The following is a 16,365-nucleotide window of genomic DNA, read 5'->3' on the forward strand; positions in this document are numbered from 1 at the left end:
TGTTGTTTTTCTCTCTCCCAAAGCAAGTTAGGCGTGTGAGGGGGTCACTGAGGCATCGCCCAGAGAAACCATTGCGCCTATGTTTACGCCACATTATCACTCCATTGGGACAATGATGCAGTATGCCTTCTCCTGGGTTTCTCACCTTCAGGTCAAAAGGCCAACAGAACGAGGCGTCTCCGGTGGCCCAAAACAGGCAAAAAAAAGCCTGACAGTTACCTCATTGGAATGCTGCTGTTGCTATGTAGACAAAGATATTTGTAAACATTGTTTTCTGCTGAACTACAAATTCAATTTTAATATATTTCCAATTAAATACGCCAGGTCTTCTACTTTTTTCTGTTCAGTTCAACTGAAACCAACTCATGCTGTAATTGATTTTTGTCCTAAACAATGGAAACAAGCATCGGGGGACAGTGATCTCATTTAAAGAGAAGGATTACACAACTTCTAAACAGCTAACTATTTATATACTTCATATGTACGCAAGTATGTACACAAAATCAGTATACGTTTAAGTAAGGAATCTATTATGAATAACAGATATGGTATTAATTATAGCCTATATAGCAAGTGGCATTTTTGGCTTTTTTTTTTTTACTCACTTGTATACCCAAAAGCCAAAAACACATAATAATTGGCAAAAGATGAAAGAAGGGAATCTCTATACATTGGCACAAGTGGTTTTTGTTTTCTGACCTGCACCACAACTGTTTTACATTCCAGTGTCATGAAATGCTTCTCTGAAGCAATGCCACAAGGCCAACTGTGCATACACAAAGTACTATTCTTCCTAATCTAGCTTCGATCCCTCCAGTACTGTTTATCCTAGCTACTGGTTTTTGGGGTGGGTGAGCAGACAGCCACTGCCTGGCCTGCATCCGCTGTACGACAGCAGACGCCACCTGGTAGCCATCACTGGCTTAAGGCAGGGACCTCTTGATGGTCTGCCAGGGAATGAAGTCTGCCACTCTCGGAGCTGGAGGATACCCTGGTGCATACAGTGCCGCTCATTATGGAAAATATGGAAGAGTTTATTTTACTCCTATACGTGACCGGAGTTGGAGATCATTATCCACTGCATTATTTTGAAATTCAAATCTAGCTATAGCTCAGCTGCTTGCATTAAGTGTCCAGACATACCATTCATCTCGTGATTTTATAGCAGCTGCACTGTCAGAGTTGTCATTTCAATTTCTTTGCCATTTTTAGATTGTACTACTAATTAAAGTAGACTGTAAGGAAACACTAAGAAGTACTAAATATTAATAAAAGAGTGAAGAAAAAGTACTATTAAAGCAAATTGAACCTGCACTGGTGGATCTTAAAAGCTAAGATCAGAAATTATTTTTAGGGCATGTCTGATGATTGTTTTGTTAAAGACAACCTAGAGTGTGGAGCATACCCTAACTCTTATGATTTTCTCGACTCTCTGTGTTAACCTCCTAATCTATGCTTTCAGCTGTATACCAAGGCCTCAGCTATGGAGCATCAATATGAAGTCTGTTTTCAAATCTATAAATTTGGTCACAGACCCAACATTGATTAAACGTTTGTAGGGTTAAAACAAAGATATGATCCACTACAATATTTCAACATAATAAAAAAATAAAATAAAGTTTTTAAAAAAAAAACTATTTTGACAGGAACATTCGAGTATCTCAAGCAAATTAAATACTTTCAAAATGGGCCAAACTCAAATCAAAATGTGGAGCTTCTGTGCTGACAGAGCTGACAAGTGGAAGGGGTTCGTAAAGATTATGCAATTCAAGGTTTTGAGATAGACGCTCTGGAATCCACTGGCTCGTGCTTTCACCTCCTGCCTTTCCTGTAACTGAACACAGAGTGCTCTGCTGACAGCTTGGACCCTGTGGTCAACGTTTAACTGCAAACTGTTCTTCCAGTGTATGTAGGGACACAAAAAGCATCTGTGAGCATGTTATGACACCCACGTACTTCTCACTCATCAAAGTCAGATCACTGCTGCAATTAGCACAGCAGGGTGTCCAACTCTTCTTAAACACCAAAGGCAAAATATCTGCTTGACGGAATAGACAGGCTTCCCACAGTAGTTATATAAAGTGAACAGCTCTAATAGAGTAGAGGCTTAGAGGCTTGCATTTTTTACAGAGACCCTAGAGAGACATGGTTAAAGGGGAAGTGTTAGAAAAGGGTAAATGTTAAAAAGAAAGAAAAAAAGAAAGAAACAAAAGCCTCCAGCTGGATTTTCATTACTAACCCTGAATGACAAAGTCCAGGACCGAAGGAAAGTGATGCACTGCTGGAGTGAGAAATGACTCATGGAGCAGTTAGGGCAATGAGAAAATACAGGGAGGCAAATTATCCTAATTTTTCCAAAAGAGACTGACGCACATAAGTGTCTTAGGCTTAACATTTACATGGAGGTCAAGAGGCACTATGCATCATCAAATGCCATACTAGAAAGAAAAACAGAAACAAAAACAGAGCCACAGTGTTGCATTTAAAACAAATTGAATTTAACTATAACTACAGCACAAGTATGTGGTAGCTCAATTTAACCACAATGTTCTAATCTCTAACTATGTTGACCATTTTATACTGAAAGCAATCAGTGACACCAGTGACTGATATACAAAAAACTACTACAAAAATAATAGTTACAGAAAGTCGTTATTATTTATAAATGGGTGAAATTAAGAGAAAGATCATGTCTAGCATCTAATGAGTTCAGAATTTATGCAAAATTTTAAAACGTGCAGCAACTAAACATGAAGGCAGTCTAATATCTCATTACTCTTCTATAAAGTGCCTTATTGCTCCCACGTGTTCCTTAAAAATCAAAGAAAGGCAGCAAACTAAAAGCACAAATCGATATTCAACAGCAACATTGGGAGAATAGAAAAGAACAACCTAAAGAGAAAAATGCAAAGTTTTCTAAAAAGCAGACAAAAAATACTGAGGTAAGAGAATGCCTGGGAAAAATAGTCAAAAAACATACATCACCCTTTGACACGTGAGAGCAACAGATGATCACCTGACAATTATATCATATTTTGGAATTTGAAGAAAGGTTTTAAAAAAATTTTTATTTGTGGTCCAAACCACAGTCCCGCGTGATAACAAAGTTGACGATGAGCAGAATGAGCTAAACTGTTTCCTTATTTGATCGTCTGACCAAAAGAGAACTGGGAAAGGACACACGCCAAACATTTGGAGGCTTTCTGTGTCCCTCCTGAAGCAAGAAACGTTTTCAGTGTGGTGGTGCGAGATTATGTAATAAAACCTCGCACCGCCACAAAGTGTCACATCTCATTTTAGCTCCATGTTTGTAATATTCCATTCACTCTATCTGCACCACAATTTTCAGCTTTATGCTTCCAGACTTTACAATTTATAAAATAGGAATTGGTCTTTGGTATCAAGTAAATCTTCTGCCTGTCTGCGCTCTGTTTGCAATGCTAATGTCCAGACATGGAGACAGCATTAAGTCTGGGATCCCTAAACTTTGTTTTCCCCAATATATAGGTATGTTCTTCATTTACATGAAAATTTAAATAAAATAAAATCAACGGACCATCATTCTTAAGCATCATTGAGTCAAATAGTAGCACTTCAGCACTGATTTATTGCAGCACTCTACTTAGAGGTAGATGCCCAGATAATAAAATTATAATTTCCCTTTATAATTAAATTTAAGGCAAACACAAGGGTCCTTAGATGTACAAAAATTGTACTTTAACATTGGTAAAGTATGATTATTAGCTGATGAACTTGTATGTCTTTTCCAGACGGTTCACTCCAGTCCATGTGGGGAAGGAAAAAGCCATAAAGTTCAAAGTAAGAACTCTCAGAAATGTCTCAGTTATTACAGCTCCTTCTATTTCAGCATAAAACACTTAATTTCTTTTGCCTGGTAATTATCATACATAACTATCACAGAAGGCATGCCTCATATACTATCTTAATGCCCATGAGCACGATCTGGCACCTCAAGAAACCCCACAAATACCCTTGAGGCTGCTTCCCAACACCTGTGTGTCCTGTAGGTTGGCAGGGATGGCAGCACATCAGGGAAGAGAGAGAAATTCCACAGAAACGGGACATAAAAGCGCCTCCCTGAGAGGCATTATTTTCAGCCCCATCCAGTGACTGGAATGTTAGAAATTTTAAAAGACAAACCAGAAGCAGGAGTTTTGCAAACACTGTTATTAAGTCAGGCAAACACACCTCATTCAGCAGCAGGCTGTATCTAGTGGTTCAACCCGCAAAGCACGGGTAAGACTCGCCGGGTAAAGAGTTTGTACCCTCCACAAATGCACTGAAAATCCAACTCCCAACTGTAATGCTCATGTTAAGGTGTGCAATACTGTGACATCATCACAACCCAAAACTCGTTATACTCACGCATGATGCATTCAACTTGTTGTCTTCAACAACAGGTATCAAAGAAAAAAATCAAAAGGAAAAAATAAATAAATCCCTCTTTCCTGAAGAACTGATAGCGACAAGCATAAACTGTAATCCTCCACTCATCCCTGGCAAGTAGCAACACTGCCTCTCCCTAAGCCCTGTTCTGCCAGAGGTTTCTTCCTGTTAAAAGGAGGTTTTTCCCTCCCACTGTTGCCAAGTGCTTATTCTTAGAGGCTCATCTTATTGTCTGGGTTTTCTCTCTATTATTGTAAAGATAAAGCATCTTAAGGCGACCATCGTAGTGATTTGGCGCTACATAAATAAAATTTAATTCAACTAAATTAATCCCTTAGGTAATTAACCCACATGCTACACAGTATGCATCTACTGTCGAATTTCCCAGAGGAACCCACCCGAGGGATTAATAAAGTTCTATCTTATCTTATCTTACTTGACACCAGACTTTAACTGAGCTGAAATATGCTTTTAATTATTGTTTCTAATTTAATACAGAAACCTAATCCAGACTGCATGTTTGACTGATTGTAATGTTTCCTGTACTTTCTAATGCTTGATGAGTTTCCATATCTACAAGTTGAAAACATACCTAAAGGCATGGAATTGATTAGTGAAGTGAAAACACAAGCACGCTGCCCCTTCTGCTGATGATAAAAGCCATAACAGTATGACTTCATCTTTTTGTTCTGTTGTTCTTTGGTGGGTACACCATCTAAACTTATTTAAGAAATACGCTGCATATGTGATGGCAAAATGTTAAGCATTTACACATGTAGACAAAATACTCCCACTATTCCACCTGCCTTATCCTAAACATTTCTTCCAGCTTTTACTACAAACTGTAGTTGATCAGATTTTATCCTGAAGGTTTTCCCCTGTATCAACACGCCTTTGAAATCTGACACTGAAACCCGCTTGGCATTAACATCTGCCATGTGCCAAAAAGGGTAGCACGAACAGAACACTTAACCTACAATTAAGAATGCTTAGTGACTTCAACCCTCAAGGATATCGTAAAAACTGTCATTAACATAAAGTGTTTTAAATGTGGGGAAGAAATTACCTACAGATGTACTAACGTTTAAAACAAGTATTCAAATGTTTTAATCTCATTAGTGTATATAGCTGAATAAATTAAAATCAAATGTAGTTAAATCTTTTAAACAGTCTGCATTTCCAGTTAAGCGCCGCAGGTTCAGACAGTAGCGTTGTTTGTTTGCCCAGGTCCTTATGTGGTTCTTCCAGGCAAAGGGAATAAAAAAATGACTTCCCAGAAACATTTAACACCTGACAAAGCAAGTGTGGCAAAGCTTCCCCAGTATGAGTGAAAGTAAGATGAGGGGTGAAGTAGAAGGGTGCAGGGGGAGGAGGAACGTGAAAGGTCCTCCACCCTGAAGGTTGGAGAGGGTCAGTGAAAGGGGGGAGAGGGGGAGGACCCATACAATATTTAAGATGCTCAAGCAGAGGAGGGCTTCACTGAGGTAATACGACAGCCTGAGTGAGCAAGTGGTCAAAGGAGAGCTCCAACTCAACTGGACAAAACTTCAGATAGCTGCAGTGAGCTTGCATCTTTTTCGTATTCCAAGAGAGAACCATTTACAGAGAGAGATTCTTTTTTAGCGGCAACCAATCAAAACACCCAGAGGCTGCGAGAAGATCCAGAACTTTGACTTTTAAAAATGGCAAAAATCTATTTGAGTATAGTTGTTTTAGAGGTTGCACTGCTCTTGCTTGCAGAGACATGGGCTCAAAATCTCAGGAAGAGACAGGCGCTTCCAAAGCCTTCCAAGGGTCAGTGCTGCGACGAGGTACGCTCTCTCAAAGTTCAAGTGGCCAATCTCACCAGCCTCTTTGAGGAGCTGAGTCGCAAGCAGGAGACAGACATGAAGAAACTTGTGAAGCAAATACTAGATCTGGACCAGCAGAGCCGACAGCAAGACGTCCGAGTCACAGAGGCAGAGAGCAAGTACTCTGAGATCAACAACCGTGTGGAGATCATGCAGCTGCAAACCGCACAGTCTGCTCCTAAGACTTCATCGGGTGAGTATTAACACTCCATCATCTGGAGAGTTTGACCATACTGTCTCTATACCCTAAAACAGATGCTATGAAAACGCTCATTCTTGCTCTTATTTCTTGTTTCAAATACCAAATTTTAAACAGACACCTTTCACCTCTCAACATTTCCAGACAGTATAAGTTTGGTTTTGAATAGTATCATTTTAATATATCATAAAAGCTTCTTTTAATTGGGAAGGGTGCTCATATTTAGAAGTAGACAAAACAAAGTCACTTCACTATAAACTATTCTGCACACATTATCATCATGTATTTATTTTTGCTGCAAAACACTATAATCAGCCTTTCAGGATCTGAGACACCTGCTGTGAATTAGTCGTGAGGGAAATTACAGTGCCGCACTTCTCTGAGCTGCCCCACAGTACTAAAAACCAATCATTTAGAGCTGCACAATCCCATCTGCAGGGTTGTCAGTAATGAGCTCCATCAAAGCCACATCATATCCACCGTTCAATTCGACTTCAACACACCACTAATCAGCACTGGCTGCCGCGGAGCGGTTAACCAGGCATTACGTCGTTTATTATTTCACGTTTTACTGTGTGGTCTAAAGGGACCGCATTCATGTCATTGGCAGAGAGAACACACAGACCTTTGTAAAGTAAACAAGAGAACAGAACAGGAAGGGCTGCAGTGATTAGAAGTGGAAGGTTTCCATATCTTTAAGTTTTGGCTTCTTTGCTCCACCGTAATCTTAAAGGCATCACTATACTGGGACAGGAGTAAAAGGTGCAGCTATGGAAAACTCTCAGCATGCTGTGCGTGTCTCATTCTTCTTTGATCTATTTTTCTTTTGGGGCGTGGGGCGAAAAAGAAAAGTCTCTTTTTTTCTCTGTCCAATTCCTCAGATACCATGAAAACTGTAATTTATAGGTATCACATGTTTTAAAAACTATGAAAGCTCATGGATCTGCATATGGTTTTAGCATAACTTGGGATATTCCTTTTTCCAGAAGCCATATATGACTGTGCATCACTCTACAGCAAGAACTACAAGATCTCTGGCGAGTACAAGCTGCCTAAAGATGAGTTTCTGGGAACACCTGAATTCACCGTAAGTTTCAGCACTCTTTTTTTTTGGGAGGGGGGGTGGGTTATCAGAGGCTTTTTTCAGCTTTTTGAAAAGCCAGCTAAATTACAGGCTTTGTTTTTTCCCAGCTCTTCTGTGATATGGAGACAAATGGAGGTGGCTGGACTGTGATTCAGAGGCGAAGTGTTGGCCTCACATCCTTTAACCGTGACTGGAAGCAGTACAAACAAGGATTTGGATCCATCCGTGGAGACTTCTGGCTGGGCAATGACAACATCTTCCGCCTAACAAGGCAGCCAAGTACACTTAGGATTGATATGGAGGTAAGTGTTGGGACCATCACGCAGGAGAGCAAGAATACATAAACCATGTAAAAGCCACTTCATGGCTAAAAGCAAGAGGGCATAAAAATCACTTTACACCATACTTGAACTAGCAATAAATCAAACTAATTCGAAAAGACATTAGACAGACCACAAAAGCAAATATTCTGTTTCTGTCACTGTCATTCTCTAAATCGTGTTATATGTTTTCCAATGCAGGACTGGGAAGGAGAAAAACGCTATGCCGAGTATGGCTTTTTCACAGTCAGTAATGAGCTCAACAGCTACAAGCTCTTCCTTGCCAACTACAGTGGAAATGCTGGAGACTCTCTGCGGTACCACAACAACACCAACTTCAGCACCATGAACAAAGACAATGACAAATGTTTGGATGACTGTGCAGCCCGACGCAAAGGTAAGACATATGAGAAAATCTTACAAAACCAATCCAGTCGTCTACAGCAGATAAGAAAGGCTGTTATGTGCTGCCATTAATCCAATTCTTACTTCCAGGTGGGTACTGGTACAACTGCTGCACTGACTCAAATTTGAACGGTGTTTATTATCGCTACGGTAACCACATAAAGAACCAAGATAAGAACCAAGATGGGATCACTTGGTACGGCTGGCATGGACCCACCTACTCCCTCAAGAAGGTGGAGATGAAGGTCCGACCAGTTAATTTTTAGTCATAAGTGTTTCGGCTGTTTTTTCTGGATCAAGATCATACGCATGAATAAAGAGAGTTCTCAATAATACCCGTTTAACTGTTCTACCAAACTGTGGCTTTTCCTGGACTGCGAACGAAGTGATAAGGTTGTTTGTAATGGTTTGGCTCGATTTCAGTCAGATGAATGTGTAATGTTTTTCTCATGTTTTGATTGTAAATTGTAGTTAATTGTGTGTATTTATCAGATATAAGATATTTTATTTTTTAAAAGCTTTCCTAGATGCCTTTTCAACACTCCCCCCTGTGGGTAACTGGAATTTTATTCTTTCAGTCATTTGTCTTGAATGCACTTGGGATGTATTTTCAGTTATAACAAGCAAGGACCATTGGAAACTTCTAATTCATCTATAAATCTTTAAAGACTGCCAGACTACCATTTGTTTGTGAGCTGTTGTGAGGGATTGGTCCTATCAATGATGCTCCATTTCTTTTTCTTCATTCACTTCAAACAATAAACCTTCATGATGAAAATGTGTGATTTGTAAAATGTGTACAGTTCTGTAATTATGTTCTTTTATGTGGTAGAAAATAAAAAATATTTTTTAAACATAGAATTCCATGTCAGCCTATTCATTCCTTCACTCAGCAAACAGCATAGGTATTCTGACAAACTCGAAGAAGTCGAGTCGAGTCAAGGTCTTATGTCCACTCGTGTCCAATAATGGCTACATATTTGCCTTGAGCCACCGACCTCTGACTTCTGACATCCCAGCTAGAGGTCCCATGCCACCTAACCCAAACAGATGAAAGAAGACTACACAACTACACACCCACACTCCATTTAGTTAAATGCCTTTAGCTTTCTTACCATGACAACAATAACATCATTTGGTTAGGATAACAAAGATTTTTTTGGATTATACCGACTGAGAGCTAGCACGGCCTACACAGGCTCAGTCTTGTGATTACTCAGAATCATAACAATAGCATGACAGATTCCTTTAACAAGGTGAAATATTCGTCAGGGTAAACATCTAATTAAACCTGGACATTTATCTTTTCCCTTCAAATGAAATGGCCATACTAGAATAAAGGTCGCTTAAAACAAACAAGGTCTATCTATTTTAAGGGTTAGAATGTGTTTAAGCATGTGGCTCCACCACAAAAGATAACCTTAAACAGTGGTGAACTATACCACAATAAGAGGCCAGTTACTATTGACATAAACATTGTTGCTCTAGGAGGAATTCTAATCTTTAGCACGTTCTATTTAAGAAAGTCGCTTCAATAAATAGATTTTTTTCCTATTTTCCTAGGGGATTTAAACTTCAGTGACAGGTCTGCCAAAAGTGTTGTTTAATATTTAATGAAGACAGCTCCTTCAGCAAGATTTCACTCGATTTTTTCTATTTATTTTTTACCTGAAATGCAGATTTTATGTTAAGGTAGAACTACAGGCATTTCATTGTGTACTTCTCAATTGAAATATAGGGATTGTGCAATAAATACTACCTTTGGAAAAGCTGTGTTTTCATCTTTTGAATGTGATGGCAGTAAAATGTCTGAAAAGTTGGGGCACAGCTATGTTTACCACTGTGTAAAATCCCTCTTCTTTTAACCAGTCAAGTTTCTGGACTCTTAGGCGAGACATGTAGTCTCACTCATGTCTCACTTATAAATATCATGATGCTCCAAACTGTTTTTAATTGGTGAAAGGTGTGGACTGCAGTCAGGCCAGTTCAGCACTTGGACTCTTCAACTATGAAGCCATACTATTGTAGGATCTCCTGTATGTGGTTTAGCACTGTCTTGCTGAAATATATAAGGTCTTTCCTGAAAAATCTGTTGTCTGGATGGGAGCATATGTTGCTCTAAATCCTGTATGCACCTCTCAGTGTTGATTTGCCTTTCCAAATGTGCAAGTTGCCAGTTTCCTAAACATTATTGCGCTCCCATATCATCAGAGATGCAGGCTTTTGAATTCTAAATGAGCTTTGACCCAGAGAAGACATAGTTTCTGGATCATGTTCACATATTGTTTCTTTTCTTCATTATTGCAGCTTTAACCTGCATTTGTGGATGAGGTGGACTGTGATCACAGAGAATGATTTCTGGGCCTGAGCCCATACAGTGATTTCCATCACAGAATATTGATTTTCAGTTTTGTCCCTTGTGCACAGTTTTCTCCATGTTCTCTGGATCATTTCTACTGGAAATGATGAGATTGGTCTTTATAATTTCACATCAAGGAAGACAAATCTCAAATTGTTCTATAATTCATAGAAACTGTTTGTTTTTTGCAGATTGTTAAACCTCTGCCCATCTTTAATTCTGAGGAACTTTGCCTGTCCAAGATTCATGCCACTGACCTGTTACCAATTAAACTCATTAGCTGCAAAATATTCCCCCACCTCTTTTGCTCTAGTAACTCTTACTTTTCCAGCCTGTTGTCGCTCCCATCACAACTTTGAGACATGTTTATCAAATTAAAAACAAGCTAAGATTTTTAATCAAACAGTAAAATGTCTCAAAAGATTTGATATGTTTTCTATGTTCCATTACAAATAAAATAAGGGTTTGTGAGATTTGCAACTCACAGCATTCTGTTTTCGTGAGACTTTACATAGCATCCCGACATTCTGGAATTGGAGTTGTGCATTATACTCGATACTTTTATTACTATTGCCTTGGTTGGACCATAACCCAAGAGGGTGAAAGCGCAGGGAGAGACAACACAGGTAGATTAAAAGTTACCAACCTGAGATGATGATGACATCTCTTTATCCTAATCCAAGTCCATCAAAACTTCCCAGTGGAAGAAAAAAAAACAAAAAAAAAACTAGACCATCTTGCAGGGGGATCAAATGCATTATCCCTGTCAATATACCTGACTCAGTACCATCTACAATATGACAATTATTTAAGAATTACTTCATTGTTACATGAGTACTTATTGCTCAAGAGTCACCCCAAATGTATTTGTAAACTCTAACTATTATGCTGACACAATCTGTCTGCAGAAATCCGGACAGACAAACATACCGTATAAACACCTGTCAAAGTACTCTAAACCAGTGTCATGGTTGTGCCCCCTATAAGACACACGATACGCACGCAGACTCACAAGGTAAAAACAAACCCAGCTAAGCTAAGCTACTGCAGCTGGTATTAACAAACAAAAGCCACACTGGCTGGGTATCATAAGATGATATTTTACCTAACATCGTGCAGTCTTTTGTGCATCTCAACAACATGCTACGTTTTATTCAAGACTCAATTTCCAAGCATTTCCATGGTACCCATAACACTAAGGCTACAGAAAAATTACCAACACATGGTTTAGATGCAACAATGCCTGGCCCCTACTGTTACAACTATGACAGATCAACCAAATGTATATGTATTAGCACTTATTAAGCACTTATCTCCAAGATACACAGCTTTCTTTTACCCCATTCTACCAAATAATGACAAATTCAATATTTTTTTAATACATAATATTAACAAATCCGAAACAAAGACTATCACATGATTCACATATATTAACACTGCATGATAGACTTCTACAAATAAATGCAAATTGCTAAATTAGCAGCATTCCTCTCTTGTTAGGAATAAAGGGGAAAATGTGACAAGTTTCCTGGCTATATTCGATACTTCTGTGCCTACTAAGAACATAGTCAAACCACAAATTAATTCTGTGGATTTTCTAAAAATCCCTCACACATCATTTGTAGCGGTCACAGATGTATTACCATAAACTAACTATTTTAACTGAATATCCATATGAAAGAATGAAATGATCAGTTCCAATGTCACTTACAAACACAATGACTCAGGCACCGAAACGGCTATGACAAAACTCCTTGTCATCAAAAAGTATGCATCAGATATGAAACATATTTTTCCCCTAATACAGCCGCGACTCAGTAAAAAGAGGTTTTCGCAGTGCTTTCTGCACACTAGCGTCTAGATCTTTTATGGGAAATCCTGGAGAGGTGAGAACCAGATGGGGATATTGAAAACACCAGAGTGCCGGCTTCCATCATTCATCATGATCAAGGCTTCTGAGAAATTGAAAACAGGCCCCAGAGAAACACAAGTCCAGACACTCACAGATGAAAAGGAGGCAAGCTTCCAATTAGATGCCTGCAAAACAGATTTTTCCATGCAATGCCAAAGGCGTAGAAATAAAGAAAGATGAGAAAAGGGGATGGAAAAGTTGACAGAAGATATCAAAGGCTTGTGGGAGAGGAGGATATGCTTAATATATTTTTTCTTTATTTATTAGATTGAAAAACTGACTCCTCGAGGGTGGTGTAATGTTTGTTCTAAGCGATAACCTACTGGGCTGAGGACCTGTTAAATTACACAAACAAAAAAGTTAAGTGGACCATGACATGCTTTTTTAATTACCCTATTCAGGTAAGCTGTGGCTGTTATTCATAAAAATAACACATTCATTTCTGAGCTTTTTCACACCTCCTACCTGATAAGAGACTCCAGGATAAGGGGGGTTGGTCCCTTCTGAAACTCCAGCTCTTTGTAATGCAGTGCCTTGGCATAGGCACGGCATTTGGCAGCTCTCTCACCGAGCAGCACAATGCCGTTATCGTCTCTGAGGGGCAGAGGACCCTGGAAAAGGAAATTGTACATAATAAATAACTCTAAATGACAATCATTCCACTGGCTCTGCTTATCTAACTATGAAGAATACATCATTCTTCGACGGTGGGCTCGTTGCCGAGGAGCATATTGAAACTGAAATCACAGCCCAACCACAACATTCACAGTCCTTAATGTAACAGCATCATTATTATTATGCCAAGTTTAAAGTTCCTATTTTATCAAAAGGTTAACACATTTCCGTGTTTCTGGAGTTAATCTTTTTCTTACTGTTATATAATGCTGCATGCGACTGTGCAAATAAGTAGATGAACAAATAACAGCATAATAACAGATGTCTCCACATCTATATCTGCTGCAGTGCTTATCTTTTCTGGAAGAGACATAAACTGATAAAAAGCGAATTAAATTTTGTGATGTTGATGGCAGAAATAATTAAGTTAACCAAATAAAATATCTGTATTATTTTCACAATGAAAATTAAGTTCTAAAATGCTGTGAGAAGAATATTATCTCAACATCATAAACACATGTGCAGTGGGACTGCAAAAGCATTTATTTTTCACACTTTGTGTTGTGGATTAATTTAAAACAGATGAATTTCCATTTATACTTCTCAATTTAGACCGATATACACTGACGCTATAAACATTTAAAATCAAATTAAGAATACGACTAATTATTTGAGCAAGAGTTAAAAACATTAAACCTACTTTGATTTTTGAGAGACATTTTTATTACAATCTTTAACGAAGCAAAACCTGATTGATGAAGAAAAAAATACTCTGGCTAATATAAAAACTTTGAGGATTAGAATTTAGTTTTGAAAATGCTGTTTTAGAGTCCGTTCACATCTGCAGGGACACTAAAAACATGTATGTCTAAACAATAGCACAGCTATTAGTTTAATTAGGTTACCAGGTCACTGCTAACCTTATCGCTGTGCTCCATGAACTCTGCCAAGTTGAGCAAAGTCTGTGTGACCTCAGCAATGTCTTGAGATGTGAGTGCCAACTCAATGCTGCGGATCAGCTCATCCTGCTGGTCCTCACTCAGCTCAGACCAACATGAGAGGAAAGCTGCATTGAACAAGTCTCTGGGGTCAACAAAAACACCATATTGCCATTAAAACAACATTAAAATATTCAAGTATTTTGCAGTAGCGAGATCATTCTAAAAGTTGTAAAAATGATCACAGAATAAACAGGTATTTGTGATTTTACACAGCTTTTTTTTTTTTTAGCATTTTAGTAACTCTGCTTTTCATACAGCTACATACAGTCACCTTTGACATTGTCAAGTTTGACCAGTTTTGCACTACTGATAACTGAGAATATTTTGGCAGTAGTGACTGCCCAAAACTCTATGCAAAGACAGAGCTTCAGATTTTATGTACATGCTTCATAAGGAATTATGTTTGCATTTACCTGGCAAGAGGGATGTAGGTCTGAGCCAGTGACCAGCACGAGCGCAGAGCTGGGGAGGATGACTCTTTGAGCAGGACAACACTCAAGCGCCTCAGCCACTCCAGCCAATCATCTTTGGACACCTTCCTGGCAGCTCCCCAAGCCTTTCCAGTGTCAGAAATCATCAATTTCAGAACAAATATGTGGACGCAAAGTTTTCACATGTAATGTGTATGGGATAATCTGACTATAATGTAAACTGTGAGATTTTTTTTATTATTATCTTGATGATGGTAGTGAAGAGCGCTGTGTAATTTATCGGTCCACAGGCCAGTCTGACACCACTCGGTAAACTATCATCAAATCAGCAGGTAATCCTTTGTTTTCTGCAGTCAAATATATGCACTGATTGTGGTGTTCTGCTCATATGACGACGTTGTTCCATTAATTTATCACCAGTTTGTTGACTCATACATCCTGACCACAATTGAACTACGGCTTTCAGCACTGCTTCCTGTACACAAATGAAACACCTGCAACACTGCCACCGATATAAACATTGGACGTGTGCGTGTCTTTAATCATGGGGGGGAAAAAATGCCAACTGTTCCTTCCAACCTTCTGGAGTGCAGTAGTGCTGACGTGGAGCTTCTTCATAGGCCCCGCCTCTACTGGTCCGCTGACCAAAGCGTCACCTTGGTTACCACGAACCTGGCGATGCTGGAAAATTAGAGGGTCTTCTTCCTCCTCTGCCAGAGTATAGCCCTGATAGGCACAAAAACAAACATAAACAAACACATGCAGGCCACACACATGCGGGCCACACACATTCAAACTGTTGAGCTGGGCCCCAAAACACGTTTTATGAAAGTAGAAGTGCATTTCCTTCCTGAGGGACTGTTGATAAACAAGACATGGTAATGACTTGCTTATGGTGCACTGAATATGAAATGTTTATTTATACTTATGTAATTTATTGCCAGACCACCTTGTGCCCTGTGAGGTTATGAAATAAAAGACTGGCAGCTCACAGATAATCTACGAGACATGTGTGAAAAATGTGTAGTAATAATCTGGATTTACTGGCGAGCCATACCTTGACAATCCGACATATGAGTATGTCGTAACGCTGGTGGTTGATCCTGTGCTTTAGCATCACTTTATTCACCATGGGGATGAAGATCTGGTACTGAAAATAAGAGGAGAGAGGAAGGATAAACATAAGGGTGTATGTGTGTCTGGAGACCGCTTTCCCTTCACCATAAAGTAAATAACTGGGTGTCTTGCACTTGTTTCTAACCTTCATGAACCTCAGATCAAAAGCTTCCCCTACACATTAACGACACGGGGTTTGAGGGATAAGGGAGGGGAAGGCTTGAGAGGACAGGCAGGGGTAAATGTGACCTCATCCGCTCCTGTAAACACCACCCCATGCTGCGTAATGGTCAATGACATCAGCAGTCTGGCAGGAAGTAATAAAACTAGGGGGGGCAGTGCATGTGAAGCCAACAGTAGGAAGACTGGAAAAGTACAGTTAATAGTATCTACATCTAAAAGACAGCCCGGGGGACAGCTCTGGTTACCTTCTTGCCCAACTGGAATACGAGTGAGGACAGGGTGTCCATGGAAGTGGAACGCAGCTCTGGAGTGGTGTCAAGTGTCCGAACGATCGGGTGGATAATGCGTGAAGCGTAGTCTGTGAAGTCCAGGGACTCTGTCAGTCGGTCCAGTGTCTCCAAGGCAACCCTGAGCCACAGAGGAAAAACAAAGGATGCTCAGCTTTACTGAAATGTTTGTAGGACACAGACTTAGATACACAGC

At 39.4% G+C, this 16,365-nt stretch overlaps 2 protein-coding genes across 4 annotated transcripts in view; one reads left to right on the plus strand and one right to left on the minus strand.

Annotated features, from left to right (window-relative positions):
- Positions 1 to 16,365, minus strand: part of mtor (mechanistic target of rapamycin kinase) — a 76,014-nt gene that overhangs the window by 39,264 nt on the left and 20,385 nt on the right. For all 3 annotated transcript variants that reach the window (XM_026153152.2, XM_026153150.2, XM_026153151.2), the window contains 6 exons: positions 16,128 to 16,290; positions 15,641 to 15,733; positions 15,163 to 15,309; positions 14,566 to 14,708; positions 14,072 to 14,234; positions 13,002 to 13,147 (listed from right to left, as the gene is read on the minus strand). In XM_026153152.2, the coding sequence (XP_026008937.1) occupies positions 13,002 to 13,147; positions 14,072 to 14,234; positions 14,566 to 14,708; positions 15,163 to 15,309; positions 15,641 to 15,733; positions 16,128 to 16,290 (855 nt within the window). The remainder of the gene's footprint in view (positions 1 to 13,001; positions 13,148 to 14,071; positions 14,235 to 14,565; positions 14,709 to 15,162; positions 15,310 to 15,640; positions 15,734 to 16,127; positions 16,291 to 16,365) is intronic.
- On the plus strand, positions 5,822 to 9,126 carry angptl7 (angiopoietin-like 7). Its single transcript, XM_026153218.2, has 5 exons — positions 5,822 to 6,450; positions 7,443 to 7,543; positions 7,648 to 7,842; positions 8,062 to 8,257; positions 8,356 to 9,126. Exons 1-5 carry the CDS (start codon positions 6,090 to 6,092, stop codon positions 8,529 to 8,531), a joined length of 1,029 nt encoding a protein of 342 aa, XP_026009003.1. The 5' UTR covers positions 5,822 to 6,089; the 3' UTR covers positions 8,532 to 9,126.

This window comes from Astatotilapia calliptera, chromosome 20, assembly GCF_964374335.1.
Source record: "Astatotilapia calliptera chromosome 20, fAstCal68.1, whole genome shotgun sequence".
Classification (NCBI taxonomy): domain Eukaryota; kingdom Metazoa; phylum Chordata; class Actinopteri; order Cichliformes; family Cichlidae; genus Astatotilapia; species Astatotilapia calliptera.